The sequence below is a fragment of the Phaenicophaeus curvirostris genome, chromosome 24 (assembly GCF_032191515.1).
Source record: "Phaenicophaeus curvirostris isolate KB17595 chromosome 24, BPBGC_Pcur_1.0, whole genome shotgun sequence".
Classification (NCBI taxonomy): Eukaryota; Metazoa; Chordata; class Aves; order Cuculiformes; family Cuculidae; genus Phaenicophaeus; species Phaenicophaeus curvirostris.
In genome coordinates, this window is record NC_091415.1 from 7,647,302 (window position 1) to 7,665,160 (window position 17,859).

At 58.8% G+C, this 17,859-nt stretch overlaps 2 protein-coding genes across 7 annotated transcripts in view; both read right to left on the reverse strand.

Moving 5' to 3' along the window:
- AHCYL1 (adenosylhomocysteinase like 1) overlaps positions 1–3,421 on the reverse strand; it is a 29,427-nt gene extending 26,006 nt beyond the window's left edge. The window contains exon 1 of one of the 3 annotated variants that reach the window (XM_069876214.1): positions 3,270–3,421. In XM_069876214.1, the coding sequence (XP_069732315.1) occupies positions 3,270–3,377 (108 nt within the window). In that variant the 5' untranslated portion in view covers positions 3,378–3,421. Of the gene's footprint in view, positions 1–145; positions 189–3,263 lie in introns of those variants that run through there. The other 2 variants (XM_069876215.1, XM_069876216.1) reach the window with 2 other exon arrangements.
- A 5,071-nt stretch (positions 3,422–8,492) lies between these two features.
- Positions 8,493–16,822, reverse strand: CSF1 (colony stimulating factor 1). Of its 4 annotated transcripts, none has more exons than XM_069875854.1 (9): positions 16,700–16,822; positions 15,522–15,653; positions 13,559–13,621; positions 13,055–13,234; positions 12,621–12,798; positions 10,850–10,977; positions 10,525–10,580; positions 10,375–10,427; positions 8,493–10,042 (listed from the first exon to the last, which is right to left on the reverse strand). In XM_069875854.1, the coding sequence occupies exons 1-8, from the start codon at positions 16,718–16,720 to the stop codon at positions 10,376–10,378; spliced, it is 810 nt and encodes a 269-aa protein (XP_069731955.1). In that variant the 5' UTR covers positions 16,721–16,822; the 3' UTR covers positions 8,493–10,042; position 10,375. The 4 variants fall into 4 exon arrangements, with proteins under 4 accessions (XP_069731955.1, XP_069731953.1, XP_069731951.1 ...); XM_069875852.1 differs by having other exon boundaries at positions 10,850–11,673; XM_069875850.1 differs by lacking the exon at positions 16,700–16,822 and adding an exon at positions 15,748–16,007 and having other exon boundaries at positions 10,850–11,673.
- Between the last annotated feature and the right edge of the window lie 1,037 nt (positions 16,823–17,859).

Consider the following 17,859-nt stretch of genomic DNA (forward strand, 5'->3'; position numbering starts at 1 on the left):
CAGAAAAAAAAGGAGCTTTGGCAGAGCCAGGCAACCACAGCTTTTTGGGGAAAAGCACCCAGAAAGGCTATACTCTCCTCACTTCAACCGCGCCAGCTCCTACTTAAATCTGGAGTTGATCATATTTAATCTCTTAATCTCTTACCTCCTGCTGTTTCACTTTTTCACCTTAAACAAGTCACTGACAAGAGAGGAAACAGACATCAGCAATGCCCCAGGCTCACTCTGGGGCTTGCGGACAGCAAGGAGGATGCTGACTCCTTCACAGCACCCGCAAGGCCGATGTCCCCAGTCCAAGCTGAGCACGGGACACTGGCAGGCTCCCACCAGCTCTTCCACTGCACACTGGCACTTTCTCCAAGCACCAGCACAAATTAAGGCTTCTCTTTGAAAAGCAAGCACTCACTAAACTTGGCCACATTCCCATGCTCCCCATCTCCAACTGCCTTATGCAAGCCACATTAGCAAAGTTCAAGCAGCCTAAAAACCTTTGGAGGGAACTGCTTCAGCTGCACGCCACAATTCCCTCTACCTGGATGCTGGTAAATCATCTCAACCATCTTCTTTGCTGGCCTCTGACCTGCTGAGTGCTCCCAGGGCAGCAAGCACAAAAGTCGCTTCAACTCACATTGAAACAGAAAGGCCTTTTAATAGTTTAATTGTGATCCTGCTTCAAAGACATCTGAGCTGGAAGCACTCAGCATCTTATCTCAGGAGGGCAATTCTCCCTTCCTCCTCCTTTTATACTCCTGCCAATGCCTCTGCTATTACTGAGTGCCATTCGCAGTAGCCAGCCAGGCAAGGAAAACAGTGGCCCCAAGCATTTTGTTCTTTGACCTCAGACGCATCGCAGGCTCCCCAGGATCTCACTGGCTGCTGCTGTTACCAGCCTCAAATGTCATGCACCGCGCTGTGCACCTTTAGAATCATCACCCAGACAGGAATGGCTGCAACAGCCACCAAGTCCTAACTGTGGCTCCCCATGCTGTGCAATCAGCCTCTGCACACAGCAGCAAATTCTAGGTGATTCAACATCCCGCATACCCTGAGACACGAGCAAACTTTATCTCTGAGGATGCCAGATTGATTCCCCCCTACTCATACATCCCATTTCTTTTTCCGATGCTCATTTTGGCCCTGTAGGACACTTCAGGATTAGTCGTTTGCTCTCCCTTTTCAACCCAGCCTGTTGCAGCCTCGCACTCTTTGCTCCCCAGTTTTGAGAAAGATGGCAATGAAAAGGTAAAAAGAATCCTGGAGTTTGAGCCGTGCTGGGCCACAGCTGGAAGAGGTAGATCCCAGCTCTGCATTCTTCCATTCCTTCCACCAGGCTATGTCCACAGCCTGGATGAACAGGGCCAGGGCACAGGCAGAGCCTCCAGACCCCTGTTACCCTGCAGCAGCCATAAGCCTGGGCAAGGAGAGATGCCAGAAATCATAGAATTCCTAGGCTGAATCGAAGACCTTTGAGATCATCAGGTCCAATTGTACCTGTCCACTACTAAACCAGATCCCTAAGCACTTCATCCACCTGTCTTTTAAATCCCTCCAGGGACAGGGACTCCACCACCTCCCAGCATAGCCTCTGCCAGTGCCTGAGAACCCTTTTGGTAAGGAAATTTTTCCTGAACCTTCCCTGGTACAACTTGAGGCCATTCCCTCTCATCCTATCACCTGCCACCTGGGAGAAGAGACCAGCATCCACCCCACTACAACCTCCTTTCAGACAGTTGTAGACAGTGATGAGGTCTCCCCTCAGCCTCCTTTTCTCAAGGCTAAACCACTCTAGGTCCCTCAGCTGCTCCTCATAACACTTGTTCTCAAGCCCCTTCAACAGCTCCATTGCTTTTCTGCAGGTGCCTGACAGTAGCCCCTCCATGAGGGTTGGATTCTGGCCTAATCCCACCACTGGCCAGAGCAGGCAATCGAGACGTTGTCCCAAAGAAGGATGACATTCCCATTCACTGAAGATGCTCTTTGCTTCCAGTGCTGAGACAGGCGGCCGCAGCCCCATGGGGAACATGATGTCCAGCACAGCAGGGACTTCTGAGCCAATCTGCGTAGTGCTCGGAGCACAAATCTACCTAGGTGGCAGGACTGGGACCTCAGCAACACGTTGTTGCGCCCAGGAGGTTTGCACCAAGCCAGAAGCACATGCACTCACCCATTTAAAAGGCAGTGACTCCAGTGGAGGTTCCACCACCTGCCAGGGCAGCATCACCATTGCTCGCCTGCCCACCGGGCCATCTATAACCCCATGGGCGTTGTGCAAGCACCAATAGAGATCAACACCAGAAGAACTCAGGAGCTCATGTGAAGCCTTCAAGGATGAAGGGTTGAAGGGGTGACTCGGGCAAGCTCAGCACCAGGGGCTACTCTGGCAGCCTCGTCTCCAAGCCCAAATGTTCTCCTCCATCTGTGCCTCCAACAGACCCCAGGTCCAAAAAGAGTGGGGCGCTCCCGACTCCCTCACAGGCTGTTCCTGACCAACCGCCGACCTCCCGGCCACTGTGGTCAGCTCACCTCACATAACAGGTCCTGTCCCCACTGCAGAGCACTGTCACCACCCCTGTCCCCACACAGAGAGAACTGCAACCCCTTTGCCCATCCCCCTGCCTGGGACCCACCCGGGACCCCTAGGGCACAACCAAACCCCGCTTTGCTCCCCAGCTTCTGCCTCTGGTGCCTGCCTGTACCTTGCACCAGCCCCTCCAAACCAGGCTACACCTGTCCCTGGGACCAGTTCCCCCCAGGCAGGGCTGCACCCCTCCCCTTGGGAACAGCCCCCTCCCAGACCAGGCTACAGCTGCCCTCACGACCCCCAAACTGGGCCAGCAGGCTCTGCCAGGCCCCTCCATCCCCAGCACACCCGCTTCCCAGTCTTCACCCAAAACGGACCAGTCCCCGCTTTTTCAGTCTCCCACTCCCTCTGGGAACTGGGGACGGCTTCCCCAGAACCAGAGCCCCCGCCGGTGCCAGCCTCCCCCCCCGTTAACCCATCCTCCTCTCCTGTTGCCCTCCTTGCCGGTACCCCCTCCCTCGTCGCTGTGCCCGCCCCCCGCAGCTGCCAGCCTCCCCTGCCGGTGTCCCCCCCCAGCCCCCGATACTGATTCCCCTCTTCTCCATCGAATGCGGTCCCCCTTCCCTTCCCTTCCCTTCCCAGTTCCACCCCCCTCGAAACTGGACCAGTCTCAGCTTTCCCAGTTACCCGCCCCCGAACCGGGGGGCTGCTCCCCCCGAACCGGGCCGGCCCCCGCCGGTACCGGTACCTTCTTGGGGGCCTTGGTGACGGTGGCCATGAACGAGTACTTCTCGGCGTCCTCCACCTCCTTCGCTCGCTTCCCCTCCCCGCCGCTGGCGGGCTCCGGCACCGACATGGCGAGGACCCGGCGGGGTGGGCCGAGCCCCGCTCCCTGCTCTGCGCCGCGGCGGCCGCTCCGCTCCCGGCTGCGCTGCGGCGGGGACTGCGGCCCGGGGGGCGGCCCCGCCGTGACGTCACCGCGCGGCGACGCGGGCGGCGGCGGGCAGGGGGGCGTCGCCCCCTGGCGGCGGCGAGCGGGAACGGAGGGGGCGGGGCCAGAGGAGGGGGCGGGGAACGGGGACAGCGAGGGGAGGGGCGGGGCCGGGGAAGGGGCGGGGCCTCGGGGAGGCGGAGCCTACGGGAGCGCCCGGGGGCGGAGCCACAGACGGGGCTGGGGCGGGGCTCGTGGGGAGTGGAGAGAGAGGGACCAGGAGATCCGGGGCTGGGGAATCATGGAATCATAGAATCATAGAATAACCAGGTTGGAAGAGACCCACCGGATCATCGAGTCCAACCGTTCCTATCAAACACTAAACCATGTCCCTCAGCACCTCGTCCACCCGTCCCTTAAACCCCTCCAGGGAAGGTGACTCAACCCCCTCCCTGGGCAGCCTCTGCCAGTGCCCAATCACCCTTTCTGTGAAGAATTTTTTCCTAATGTCCAGCCTGAACCTCCCCTGGTGGAGCTTGAGGCCATTCCCTCTTGTCCTGTCCCCTGTCACTTGGGAGAAGAGCCCAGCTCCCTCCTCTCCACAACCTCCTTTCAGGGAGTTGTAGAGAGCAATGAGGTCTCCCCTCAGCCTCCTCTTCTCCAGGCTAAACACTCTCTCAGCCGTTCCTCATAAGGCCTGTTCTCCAGCCCCTTCCCCAGCTTCGTTGCTCTTCTCTGGACTCGCTCCAGAGCCTCAACATCCTTCTTGTGGTGAGGGGCCCAGAACTGAACACAGGATTCGAGGAGCGGTCTCACCAGTGCCGAGTCCAGAGGGAGAGTAACCTCCCTGGCCCTGCTGGTCACGCTGTTTCTGATGCTCAGCCCCGGGTGGGTGCCTCGTTCAGGGTTGGTGCTCAGCCCCGAGTGGGTACCCAGGCCTTGGTGGGTGCTCAGCTCCCCCAGCCCAGCACCCCCTGGCTCAGCTGGTCCGTGACCTCCGGGGCCACATTATCCATTAACGAGCTGCCTGGGGCCCAAGCCCGGGCAGTGGGTGCTGAGCCCTGCCCAGGGGTGCTGGGCCTGGCAGGACTGCCTTCCTCCCCTCCTCCTCCTCCCCGCCCCATGCTGGCCCCTCGGTTTCAGCTAGGGACCCCCTACATGCCATGGGGCCAGGGACGCTGAGGGGTCACATCCTGCGGGCCTTGGGGCTGAGCACCCACCTAGGGCTCTCAAGAGCACCTGCACCACTCTGGCAGCACGCAGTGGGGTGCAAGCGTGGGTCCTGCCCTTGCTGAGGGACATCCATCTGTCCTGCCCATGCCTCTGTCCCACTGGTGGGCATCTGTCTGTCCTGCCAGGCATCATCACGCTCCTGGCCCCTTCCCGATGGCCACAGGATCCCCGCAGTGGCTCTGGGGACCGGCTGCTACCTCTGTACCAGGATGGGGCCCCCCGACCCTGTCCCCATCCACAACGCCACAAACACTGGGGTTTTTGGGCCCCCCTCAGACTTCGCTTTCCCAGTACCATTCCTCTAAAACACAAGTTGGGAAACCCCACATTTGGGTTAAAACCCCGGGGAGTGGGGTGGAGGTGGTTCAGATAATAGTTTGTAACCAAAATCGCTGTGTCTGACCGCAAAATGGCGTCTGGCTACCAAACCCCTCCAACAGCTCCTTGGCCAAACCCCTGTCCCGTGGGCCTGGGCCCTTTCCAGACGCTTCTGCCCCGTCAGCAGCTCTGCGGTGCCCACAGCGACACCGGGGGAGGGTTCCCAGGGTGGACAAAGGCCTCTCCAGGCACCTGGGGGGTCTCAGGGTGCTGTGGGGGTCTTGGGGTGCTTGGGGAAACTTGGGTTTCTGGGGAGTCTTGGGGCGCTTGGAGGGTCTCAGAGTGCTTTAGGTGGTCTTGGGGCACTTGCAGTGTCTTGGGGTGCTTTAGGGGTCTCAGGGCACTTTGGGGGGTCTTGGTGTGCTTGGGGGGATCTTGGGGCACTTGGTAGGTCTCAAGGGTGCTTGGAGGGGTCTTAGGATGCTTTAGGGCGTCTCAGGGTGCTTGAGGGGGTTCTTGGTGGGCTTGCAGGGGTCTTGGGGCACTTGGTAGGGCTCAGGGTGCTTGGGGGGAGCTTTGGGGCATTGGGTGGTCTCAGGGTGCTGGGCGAGGGGATCTTAGGGCAGTCTGGGAGGTTCCAGTCCCCTCCTGATGCCCCTAGCACCAGGGATGCAGGGACCCCCAGGTTCAGTGCTGGGGTGCCTGAGGTGGATGCTAGGGTGCCCCCATTCCGTGCCCCCCCATGCCCATGTGGTGCTGGCACCCAGAGGTCCCAGGAGCCGCTCACCAATGCCTTCCCCTCCCACTAGCCGTCTTCCCCCTTCAAAAAAATAACACATGTATTTTCACCTGGCTGAAGTGGCTTTTTAAGGCACAAACAGCACTTTGCACCCCAGGAGGGACCTCGGGTGCCACCACCCCTGTGCCCCACTCAGTCCAGGGGTGGAGAGGAATTTCTTTTCCACTCTCTCCTCCAAGCAGGAGGGATGGGAACACAGCTCCATGCCCCCCCCCAGTGCTGGGATCCCTGATGTGGGGAGCTATGAGCAGGTTTTTCCTGCTCACATTGAGGGGACTGAGTGGGACCTGGGGGCTATGTGGGGCAGGAAATCCCCTCTCTGCTCACAGCCAGGTCAGAAATAGGGCTGGGAAGAGGCCATCAGCTGGGGACACGAGAAGCAGAGAGACCCTCTCAGCCCAAACTCTGGGATGGGGAGATGGGTTGACTTTGTTATCATATGCCTTCTCAGGTTTGGGCTGCTGGAAGCAGCCAGGAGGTTTGGGGTTAGGGTTTGTTCAGGGGTAAATTCAGAAAGGACGGGTATTGGTGCACCTCACAGTCCCCCTCCAAGTAGCCAGGGACACTCCCACCTCTGCTCCTCCAAGCTCTACCAAAGCAATAAGCTGCTGACATCAAATCATAGAATCACAGAATGGTTTGGGTTAGAAGAGATCTCCAAGCCCATCCAGTTTCAAACCACTGCCATGGGCAGTTGCTCCAATCCCCATGCAACCTGATCTTGAACAGCTCCAGGGATGGGGCAGCCATGCCTTCTCGGGGCAACATGGGCCAGGGCCTCCCCATCCTCAGTGTGAAGAAGTTCTTCCTGATGTCTAATCTAAATCTTCCCCCTTCCAATTTATAGCCATTCCCCCTTGTTCTGTCATTCCATGCCCTTGTGAAAAAGCCCCTCCCCAGCTTTTCTGATGCCCCCTTCCGTACTGGAAGCTGCTCTAAGGTCTCCCTGGAGCTTTCTCTTCTCCAGGCTGAACAACCCCAACCCTTCCAGCACAGCACAGAGGTTCTCCTCATAGCAGATGTTCTCCAGCCCTCAAATCATCTCTGTGGCCTCCTCTGGACCCATTCCAACAATTCCATCTCCTTCTTATGTTGGGGATTCCAGAACCAGATGCAATACTCCAGGTGGGATCCCATGGGAGCAGAGCAGAGGGGCAGAATCCCCCACCCCCTGCTGGCCATGCTGCTTTCGATGCAGCCCAGGATATGGTTGGCTTTCTGGGCTGTGAGCGCACATTGCCGGTTCATACCAAGCTTCTCATCAACCAGCACCCCTAAGTCCTTTTCCTCATGGGCTGCTCTCAATCACATTGTCCCCCATCCTGTGCTGAAAACATGGATTGCCCTGACCCAGGTGTAGGATCTTGCACTTGTCCTTGTTGAGGCCAAGTAGAGCTCTGCCATCACGCAGCTCCAGTGTTAACACCCTCTCCCATGCAGTTGGCTGCCACCTGGAGCTGCCTGCAGGGCAGGGGCTCGCTGCTCTCAGCACCCCCAGTCCCGGGCACCCTGCCCACTCGTAAGCGTAGCCTCTGTCCTTAAATCCCTCCCCGTACCCAACCATAATGATTGTGGCCTGAATCTGATGGGCTATATATAGGTCCCACTTCCCCTGGAAGAGGATGTGGAGCTGGGAAACCCCCGGCCACTGCTGGGGAAAGGAAGGGCTGGGCTGAGTCAGCTCCCCTCGAGGAATTCTGTTTGTCAGCAAATACGCCCTGACACCCGCACAGGGCTCCTGAGTCCCATCTTGCGCTTCCCATCCCCACTGCAAGTGATGGAAGGGCTTAACCCTGCACCCCGAGCACCAACCCCACTCTGTGAGGACACCAGTAGAGGCTCAGGATGGCATTGAAGCCTTCTCATGGTACCTACCCCAGAGATACTGGATCCATGCAAGGGGAGTGGGATGCAGGGCTCCCCCATTCCTGGAAGACAAGAGGAGCTGGGTGAGCTGCTGGGGGTGGGGGGAGGAAATACCTCTTTGAGTGTTGTCTCTCCAAGTGAAGCGTCCACAGGAAGCACACAGGAGTGTGTTTGTGTTAAACAGCTGTTTCCCAGCCCTCCACATGGATTTTGAAGGGCCCCATGGCTGGGAAGGGGACCCCACACCTGGAGCCCCTCAGCCTGGTGATGCTGGGAGCATGCAGTTGGGTGGGGAGCAGGAAGGCTGGATCTGTCCCTCTCTCCTCACCAGTGACCACGAACTCACGCCAGTGACCATGAACTCCTGTCTGTATCAACAGGAAAGTGGGTCAGAGCAGCATGGACAGCCGGGAGCCTTCACACTCACCACGCTGTCGGCTGCTTCCAGACCTCCACGCCATAGTGCCTGAGCAGGGACTCAGCTGTTTGCCCTGCATCCCCTCAAGCCCTGAGCTGCCCCAGTGGGGACCCCCACATTGCGGGACACAAAAGCAGCGCAGGTGGAGAGGACACAGCCCTGGGTCCTGGACCATCCTGGAGCCAGGAAGGGGGGACTCCATCCACATCTTCCTGGACACCCCAGACATGGCCAAGGATGGGTGGGGCTACTCCAGGACGCTCATGTCTCCCCCAAATGCAGCTGCACTGGGGACAGATCCCCTCTCCATCCCCCCATGCCTTCAGATGTCCCCTCATCTCCCTACCCCATCAGGGACCAGGGGTGTCACAGGCTGCATCCCTCCATCACCTCTGTGCCCCCATGCTTACACAGTGCTACACATCTCTGTTTATTAATAATATTAAATATACAAGCTGTTTTCTATTATTTTCTTTAAATAGACTTCTTTAAATGACTTCATATAAAATATTTTAACATTTCATTGTATCAAAAAACAAACAAACAAACAAACAAAACCGAGGCAAAATAAATCCAACACAGCTTCAAGGCATTTTCTCCCCTAGAAGTGGAGAAAACCATCTCCTCCACAGTGCAAATCAGTGCTGAATTGGTGGTTTACACCAGCAGCAAGCTTGGCCCCAGCCTCCCTGCTGCAGTTAGGGCTTTCCCCGTGATTTACACTAGTTCTTTGCACTGGGAACCCCTCCCTTTGGCAGTCATAAATACACGTGTAAAAATAAAAAAAAAAAAAACCACAAAACCAAACCCCCTCCCCATTAATAGTAATGCTTTGTGTAAAAACAGTTTGGTTTGTCCATAATTTCATCCATCATATAAAAATAATACTTCAAAACCCAAGAGCAGCGCGGACCACGCTTCACATTCAGGGCCGGAGGGATGCTGCAGCAGGGCAAGATGAGGCCCAAGCCCAGGGTGTGGCATATCTGTGGGTCTAGAGCATCCCAGCCTGGGCTCTTCCCAAAGCCAGGAGCGGGGCTGAGCCAAAAAGGTTCTGGGTACTCAGTTGGGGCATCTTCATCTCTTCTCCACCTGTCGATCCAGTCCTTCCCAGGCCCCATTTCCCTTCTCTAAAGCGCAGTCACAAAATAATAATCCAGTCGCAGGCGAGGCCAGCTCGCAGCAATAACCCTGTGAGGGGGCAGGGCAGGCCCCCCGTCAATACTTCGGCAGGATAAAGGCTTTCAGCTGCTATATTAAACTATAACCCTAAGGGCACGATGGCGAGCCGAGGCCAGCTCGGGGGTGGGATCAGAGCCAGATCTCCGGCAGTAGGAGGATGGGGAGCGGGACGGTGCCAAGCATCACCCCGCAAGCCCAGCCCCGCACCAGTGGGCTTTAAATATTCACAGTGTGAGGGTTGACATTGAGAATCGGGGCTGGGGTCATGCAGATTGACTCCCCCACAGCTGGGATGCTCTGGTTGAAGAAAGCCAGGGTGAAGCCAGGAGGCGATGGGTGCTGCTCCAAACCCTGCTGTGCTGGGGCTGGGAAAGAGCCAGGGCATTCAGAGAGCGGTGCCCTCCATCCTCAGCCAGTGCTGGCCACGTCCAGTCAGAATCATCCCACATCCAGCATCTCCAGCATCCTGCTCAGCACCGCAATGTCACATCAACCGCCACCACTGTCCTTGGCAAAGCCCTTTGGTGCTGGTCTGACACCTTCTAGCCCTTCACTTCCCAGTGCCTGGGGTCCCACTCAGGGCGCATCCCCCCATCCTTTCATCCCTGCCGAGGAGGATTTTTGCAGTCTCTGGCCACGGGCAGAGGGCAAGGGAAGAAGGAGCATCAGTATCATGGCAGGACGGCATCGGGGCCAGTGTGCACAGACCCTCCTTCACACAGCGAGGAGCATCCAGATCTGTCCCCTGAGCAGCTTCACGTCCCGCCTCAGGCCCTGGGGAAAGGAGGAATATGAGTGCGAGCCAAGGCTCTGACAAGGAGGTGGTGGAGGAGCAACACAAAAACCACAGGAAAAAATGCTATATATATATATATATATTAAAAAATTGCTCATAATGGATTAATGGGCTGTGAAACCACATGCTGGCAGCACTAGTGTGCAAACCTGCTCCTCCACATGTCTCTCCATCCCATCCACCCCCTGCCAGCAGCCAAATTTTCCTGCCCATGGCTGAGGTCAGTGTTGGTGGGGATGACCCAAGGACTCAAACCGGTCCCCATGGGCCTGGACTGGAGCTCTGCAAGGTCCCATCAACTCCTGCTCACCTTAGAGGTCCTGAGTCTCCAGCTCTGGAGATCCCCTCACTCCCTGCAGCACCCTGTGAGGGAAAGTGGTGGGGAAGGAGGGGCGGTAAGGGAAGGGTGGCCCTGGATAGGGACCCCAACCCCCTCCAGGCAGAATGGTATCACACCCACCTCCTCTCCGTGTCCTCGGAGTCACAGCCTCCATCTTCCAGTGGCCGCTCCAGGACCTGCGTGGAGCAGGGAAAATGGGGAGATGGGCCCTGGGGAAGGGGAGGGGGCTGCAGCAAGGGGGTTCTCCCCCCTCACCCTTCACCAGAGCGGATCTCCCAAATGACATCTTCCCACCCTGCTCAGCACCACTACTTGTTCCCCCATCTCAAAATCATGGGGAAAATGAGGCTTAACACACATGCACTGAGAGATGAGTCAGGAAACTTAGGCAGGAGAGGATGCCTGCACCCAGTGAGAGGGAAGGATAAGGTAGGAGGGGGCTTACCCTGGATTTATACTTGTAGAAGAGCAGCCCTCCCACGGCCAGCAAGACAGCCACCACGCTGGCCACCATGATGTACATTAGGGGCTCCTGGCGGCCCTTCCTGACGGCCGGCTCCTTCCTGCGCTGCTCTGCGCTCAGAACAAAGTCAGAGTCAAAGCTGGGGCCAGCCCTGCCATCCTCGGGCTCCTGTTGCCGGCTCAGCCCCCAGCCTCGTGCCCTTGCCCCATCCCCGGGGCTGCCTGGTGCTCTGCCTCGCATCCCCGAGGCCATCCTGGAGTAACGGAACTGTGTGATGGATTCAGGTGCTTCGCCAGGATGGATCCTGGCTCCACTGCCTGCTGAGCCAGTGCTGGGGGATGCTGCTGGTGTGTTGGTCCTGAGCCCGCTGGGATGGTCCAGGAGGATGGAGGTTGGATCATGTGGCAGGTGGCCAGCCACCACTTCGGTGCCCCCATCCACCAGCTCTCCATCCCTGCGCAGGACAGAGACATCCACGGCTGCCAGGCTAAGGGTCCTGGCTGGATCCAGGAGGGTTTCGGCGCTGTCAGCTGGAGCTGTCTGCTGCATCGCAGGGGATGGCACTGACACTGTGTCACCTACCCCGGCACTCAGGACCTCCTCGGTTCCTGAGCCACCGTCCGTACCACTGGGGTGCTGAGATGGAGTGTCTAAGTCAGCAAGCGTGGCATGGAGGAGGTTGTAAGGGACCTGGGTGCTAGCGGGTGCCACCTCCCTGCTGGCGTGGGTGGCAGCAGAGAGGGAAGGCTGAGTGGCAGAAGGGAGAGCAGGGGACAGGCAATTGCAGTCAGGATCTGTCCCCACACCTGAAAGAAGCAGAGAGAAGAGACGGCTGTGGGGTCACCAGCCTCCAAAAGGGGCACAGTCAACAGACCTGAGGTAAGGGGGAGCATCCCCATCCCTCCCCACAGCCCTGGGCAAGACGGTCAAACAGCTTCCCCCCCAAAAAGGGAGAGCAAAGATGAGGCAGGGGACAGGCAGGGACAGATGTGGCAGCACAAAGGTGACAAGCAGCAGGCAGGATGAAGCAAATGCGAATCACGGGGTCCCCTGAGCCAACGGCAGTGGGTTATCCATGACTGGCAGGAGCCGGACAGCCACATTTAATGTCCCCCAAGGCACAAGGACACAGCACAGCTTCAACACATGGACAACAGCAAGACGTCTCCTCCATGGGCATGCAAACACAGCACGGGTGTTTGTGAAAGCATGGACAGCAACATGGGTTCTTCCACCCCAGCAGGCAATCCTCTCCCAGGGAAACTGAAGCACAGGGCAGCTGAAGTGATGCAGCTGAGGTTATGCAGCACATCAGTGGCAGCAGGGTCCTGGTGCTTCGTTTTCTCCATGTTACGCTCAGCCTGGGCACTGGGGCTTTGAGATGGAGCCAAACCCGATGCCTCCAGCCAGGCCAATGGAGATACCTCCTTATTCCCCCTTGGCATCTCTCTCTGGCCTTGCTTCCAGAGGATTTGGCCCAAACACCACCTCCAAAGGGTGGCCAGCCCCTTCTCCAACCCCAGGTCTCCCCAGACACAGATGCAGAACTTGCTGACACACCATCAACACCAGCCCATGGGGACAGCTGAGCAACAGAGACGGGGATCAACGCAGACACGTGCTGTGCCCATGGTGCCCGTGTGTCACCAGAGATGGGCACACACGGCTTGTCAAGCTGCTCCATGCAGGCGAGCCCAAGACCCTCCAGCTTGACATGACTCTGCCAGGCAGAGGCAAAGCCTCAGCATCTCACCTGATGAGGACCCAGCCTTCCTGGGACCCAAGCAGGTCCTGCGGTAGACCTGACTGCAGTCCTTCTCAAAGGTCTCCTGGTCCTGCAGCAGCTGGTTGATGTCCTGGAAGAACTGCTTTACCAGCACCAGCATCTCATATGGGGAGGTGGTGAACTCCTCAAAGCACATCTGTGAGAGCTGGAGGAAGAGTTGGGCTCAGCATCAGCTCCACAACCATGCCAGGCAGCTGGTGTCACTACATGGTGTACCACAAAGCCCGAGGGCAGGGTTTGACACCCCCCATGTGTCCATGCACACCCCATCTCTGCTTCACTTCAAGGTCCTGGCCATGCACCCACCCAAGATGCTCCATAGACTCCATTTCACCCAAAGATAAGGACTCAGACCCACATTCCCACACATGTGGCACCCCACGAGGCAGAGGACTCCCTACCTTTCTCTCCTCCTCCTCCTCCTCCCTGATGCAGGGGTCGATGTTCTCATCAATGCTATTGTACATCCTGCGCACTGTCTGCATCTTCTTGGCATTAGATGAGTTCTCCTTAAATTCTGTTTGCTTCAGGATCTTGCCCAGCAGTGGAAAAGCTGCTTTCACATAGCAGACGGAGTTGTTCTGCAAGGACATGGACAACACCCCCACCCCAAATATGCGAGACTGATTACTGTATGGGAAGAGGCAGCACCACCTGCCCCACTCTGCCTGGGGGAAACTGAGTCACAGAGCCATAAAATGCCTTTCTGTGGTCCCACAGGCTGCCTGAGGTGGGACTTGACAGCCGCCCAGCCAGGCAGGATGGGTCCTTCCCGAGCTGCCTCCTGCAAAGGGGGCCTGTAGAGTTTGGGGACCCTCCTATGCACCAGCCAGCTCTGGTTCTCTGGAGCTCTCTGGAGCTCTGCTCCCCTTCTGTCTGCCAGCGTTCAGCGAGGAGCCACTCACCAGCTGCGTCTTATTGATGAACTCGAAGGAGACCCTGCCCGGTTGCTGCATCTGGGTGTCAGCCTGGAAGAGAGAGCAGGATGTCACCCCACGGCTCTGAGAGACCAACACAGTGCAGCTGGCATGAGCTCCCCAAGAGGGTGGAGCCAAGCAGCCCCAAGTTGTACCATGCCCTGCACACAAAGGGATATCTGAGCCCCTCAGATCCACAGGGCTGTGTCTGCTCCTACCCCTGCTTCATCCCACACCATGTTCCTCCTCCTATATAGACATTTCCCTATGGTCAAACCTCTGGCAGGGGTGAACCCAGGATCCCCGCTCCCACCAAGACACTGTACTCCCCATACCAGGGACACCTTCCTCCTCCTGCCTGTTCCCACCCCTATTCCTTCTCCTCCTCTGCTTCTTCACGGTGCCACAGCAGAGTCCAGCTCTTCTCAGTTGTTCCCGGGTCTCCCCCACCCTTCTTGTTACAAAAGCCGGGCAGCAAAGGACCATCCTGCCACACAGGAGGTGGCTGCGACATCGAGGTCACATCACCAATGCAGGGGTCACACACAGAGCGCTGCTGGCCCCCCACCCCATGACCCTTTCTGATGCAGGTGAAAACCCACCCCAAACAAGCCCCCCTGCCTTTGGGCCGGCATCCCAGGCTGGGAGGATGAGGGCTGCCAGAATTGCCGGCCGGCCGGCAATTCTGGCAGCCCTCATCCTCCCAGCCTGGGATGCCGGCCTGGAAACAATTGCTCCATTATCCCAGAGGGGTTGGAGCGAGGACTGGCTCCTCTGCCAGCGGGAAGAGGAGAAGGCTGCGATCCCCAGCAGGGAAACCACAACTTCCATTCAAACCTGCTGCATCCCCTTTCTTTCCCCAGCCACGCACCCACTTTTATTCCTGGGGGCTGCAAAGCAAAGGCTCCCAGGGATGTAGGGTGCAGGGGAAGCTCAGGCAGAGGAAGCCGAGCTTGCACAGATGGTATCTGCCAGCTCCTAGCACCACGTCTCAGTGTTTAAAGAGGAAGAGGTAAAGCAAGCCCAGACACAGAGGTTCCACACTGCAGACCAGAGAGCTCAATACAAAGCAAGCAGGCAGCAAGGATTCAGAGGTGCCGTTACCACCTCTCGCCCGTGCACCACATTCGCTGCAACAGCAGAATTTAATCTGCGACAAATACACAAATCCCTGCATGCCCCCGATTCCCATTTCTCCCTTGAACATCCGCGTGATTCCCTGCTCGGAAGTGAGCCAAGGGCCAGGGCAAGATACAGCCCCAGCAGCCAGCATGAGGCCAGGAATTGCCTTCCCATGGGGTGGGTGTGACCACCCGGAGCTGCCCACAGGCCACGCGGGATGAAGGCACCCATCGGGATGAAGGCACCCATCGCCCCAGCCTGGCTGGCTCCAGCGCCTGGCTAGCCCGACCAGTGGCCCCCCTCACTGCCTGCCACCCACCCACAGCCCCACTGCCAGCCCAGCTTCCAGGCAAGCAGCTGGACTCAGGAATGCAGTCGGATTCCTTGGCTTAACCCCTGCACGGCCGCCCGGAAGACGCAGCAGCCTCGCAGCGCCTGCCTCCTTCATCGTTTCCTCATCGCCCCTACACCCGTCCAGCCCCACTTGTGCCAACCTCCTGGCCATGTTCCTGCCAGTTCCCACTTACCCTCTTCCTACATCTCTTCTACCAGCACATTTTCACAGCCACCCCAACTAAAGGCATGATAGAATCTCACTCTTGTCCCCCCATGCCTGTTTGTCCCTCATACCCATGCATGCTCAGCTCCTGGGTACCATCACTTTCCTGGTAGAGGTCCAGCCCTCCCACACAGAGATCAGCCCCTCCTCTTATATAGGACTAAAAATAATAAAATCAGCTTATTTTTATCCCTAAATAAGGGACTATTTGCAATTGCCCAGCCCCAAAAGAGCCCCCATCCTGTAGTGGAGCCCAGGGAGGGCACTCACCAGCTCCTCCAGCTCAGCCAGGTGCTTCTCTGTGATGATCTGCTGGCAGTAGCTGTTCTGCTCCGTTTCATGGATGTTGCAGACCAGGAGGAGGAGGAGGGATGACAGCAGGGTGCAGCGGAGCAGGCACACCTGAGCAAGGCAGAGCAAAGGCTTGGAGCAGGGCTAAAATCCCATCCCAGCCCCAAGCCCCCTGCCCTTCCTCACCACCCCCCAGAGCAGACACCTTTGTGGTGGACAGGGCTTTACCACGGCCTGGCAGGATAACCCCACCGTGGTCCTCCAGCCCCTGTGCCAACCCCATCCTGCTAGTTTTAGCAGCACCAGGGAACTTCCCAGTGCCCAGTGCGGGGGCTACTGGAGCCCAGCTGGCAAAAGTCTGGACACAGCTCTCCACCACCTCCACATTCTCTATCCAGCCCTTGTCCCCTTTCCCACACCATTTCTCCATCTGTCCTGCAAGTCTTCTCCTCCACCCTGGCTCCAGGGAGCTGTCTGACGCACTGACCCACCCATCCCCAAAAATCCTCTTCCCACCCTCTGGACCTCCCCAGGCTCCAGTGCCCACACCCGCCGGGCTCTTTCCATGCAGCAGCTCTGGCATCACCCCAAATTCCCCTCCCAATCCCCCCGCAAAGAAGCGGGAAGGCCCCCAGCTGTGGCAGGATCACAGTGGGCACCAGGGCTCGTCCCAGAGCCGAGATCCCCGCGGTGGGGATGGAGCAGCGCCCTTTGGCGGGGGCACGTGTGCCCCGCGCCGCACCGGCAGCCAGAGGGTGTCCGAGGGGTGGGTGCGGGGGAATTTCCCTTGAAGGGGGTCCAGAAATCCTCCCCTCTTGTGAAACTGCAAGATGCCGCCTGGGCCACGGCCGAGACACGGCCAGGGCTGGCGGGGGCCGGGGATGGGGCCGGGGCTGGGGATCGGGCCGGGGATGGGGATGGAGATGGGGATGGAGATGGGGATGGAGATGGGGATGGAGATGGGGATCGGGGTCGGGATGGGGATGGAGCCGGTGCCTCTCAGCCCCGCGGGTCCTGGAGCGGGGCCGGGTCTGGAGCCTCACCCCGCGGTGCCACGTCCCTCGCCCGGCCGGGGAGGGGGGGTTGGGGGGCGCCCAGGGCTGCCGCGGGGCGGGGGCCGCTCCCCGCACACCGCAGGGGCGGAGGGGCCGCCGTACCTGGGCTCCGGCGCGGGGCATGGGGGCTGCCGCGGGGCGGGGGCTGCGCGGGGCCGGGGCTGCGCGGGGCCGGGCGGAGCGGGCGAGGCGGCGGCGGGGCCGAGCGGGGCCGGGCTGAGCCACCGCCGCCCCGCGCTCCCTTTATAGCGGCGCGGCAGCATGTGGTTTATGAGAAAGGGCTGGCGGGCGGCCAGCGCCCCGGCCCCGAGCGGGGCGGACCCGCGGCTGCGAGCGCGGCGGGACGGCTCGGCTCGGCTCGGATCAGCCCCCCCCGGCCCCGACCGCGTCGGCTCCAATCGGGGCGGATCGGCCCCGGGCAGCTCCCGTCAGCTCGGAGCCGATCGGAACAGATCGGAACAGATCGGTTCCGCTCGAGGCGGCTCGGCTCGGCTCGGCTCAGCCCCCTTGGTTCCGACCAGATCAGAACGGAACAGATTGGCTCTGCTCGTCTCCAACCGGATCAAATTGGATCAGCCCGCTTGGCTCCGATGGGATGGGATTGGATCGGATCAGCCCACTCGGCCCCAGTCAGATCAGCTCTGATCGGATAAGATCACATCAGCCCGCTCGGCTCTGATTAGATTGGATCAGACAGTACCGGATCAGCCGACTCGGCTCCGATCAGATCGACCCCACTCAGATCGGGACACTGGGCGCTGGATCGGGATCAGTGCTGGGCACTGTTGTGGATGATCGCCCCAGCCCCTGCACTATTGCATGTACACACACGTGCGCACACGCATACACATATACACACACACGTGCATGCACACGCACACACATCCATGCACAGTCCTGAGTGCACACACATGCACACACTTACATGCGCATATGTGCACACACCAGGGACAGCCATCCCACTGTATACGTATGCACGCTTCTTGGAACACACACATGTGCACACGTGCACACTATTGCATGTGCAGCACTGGGACTTGCACACGTGTATGTGTGTGCTCTCTTCTGGGCATGGGTACCCATGCACACATACACACACACAGAGCCCTGGGGCTGCACGTGTGCATATGCATATAGACACCTATACGCACGTGCTGACCCCCAGACACACACACACACACGTGTGACACCACATGCGTGCATGCATGGACACCGCACCTGCATGCACAGCCATGCACATATGCGCACACACCCTCAACCTG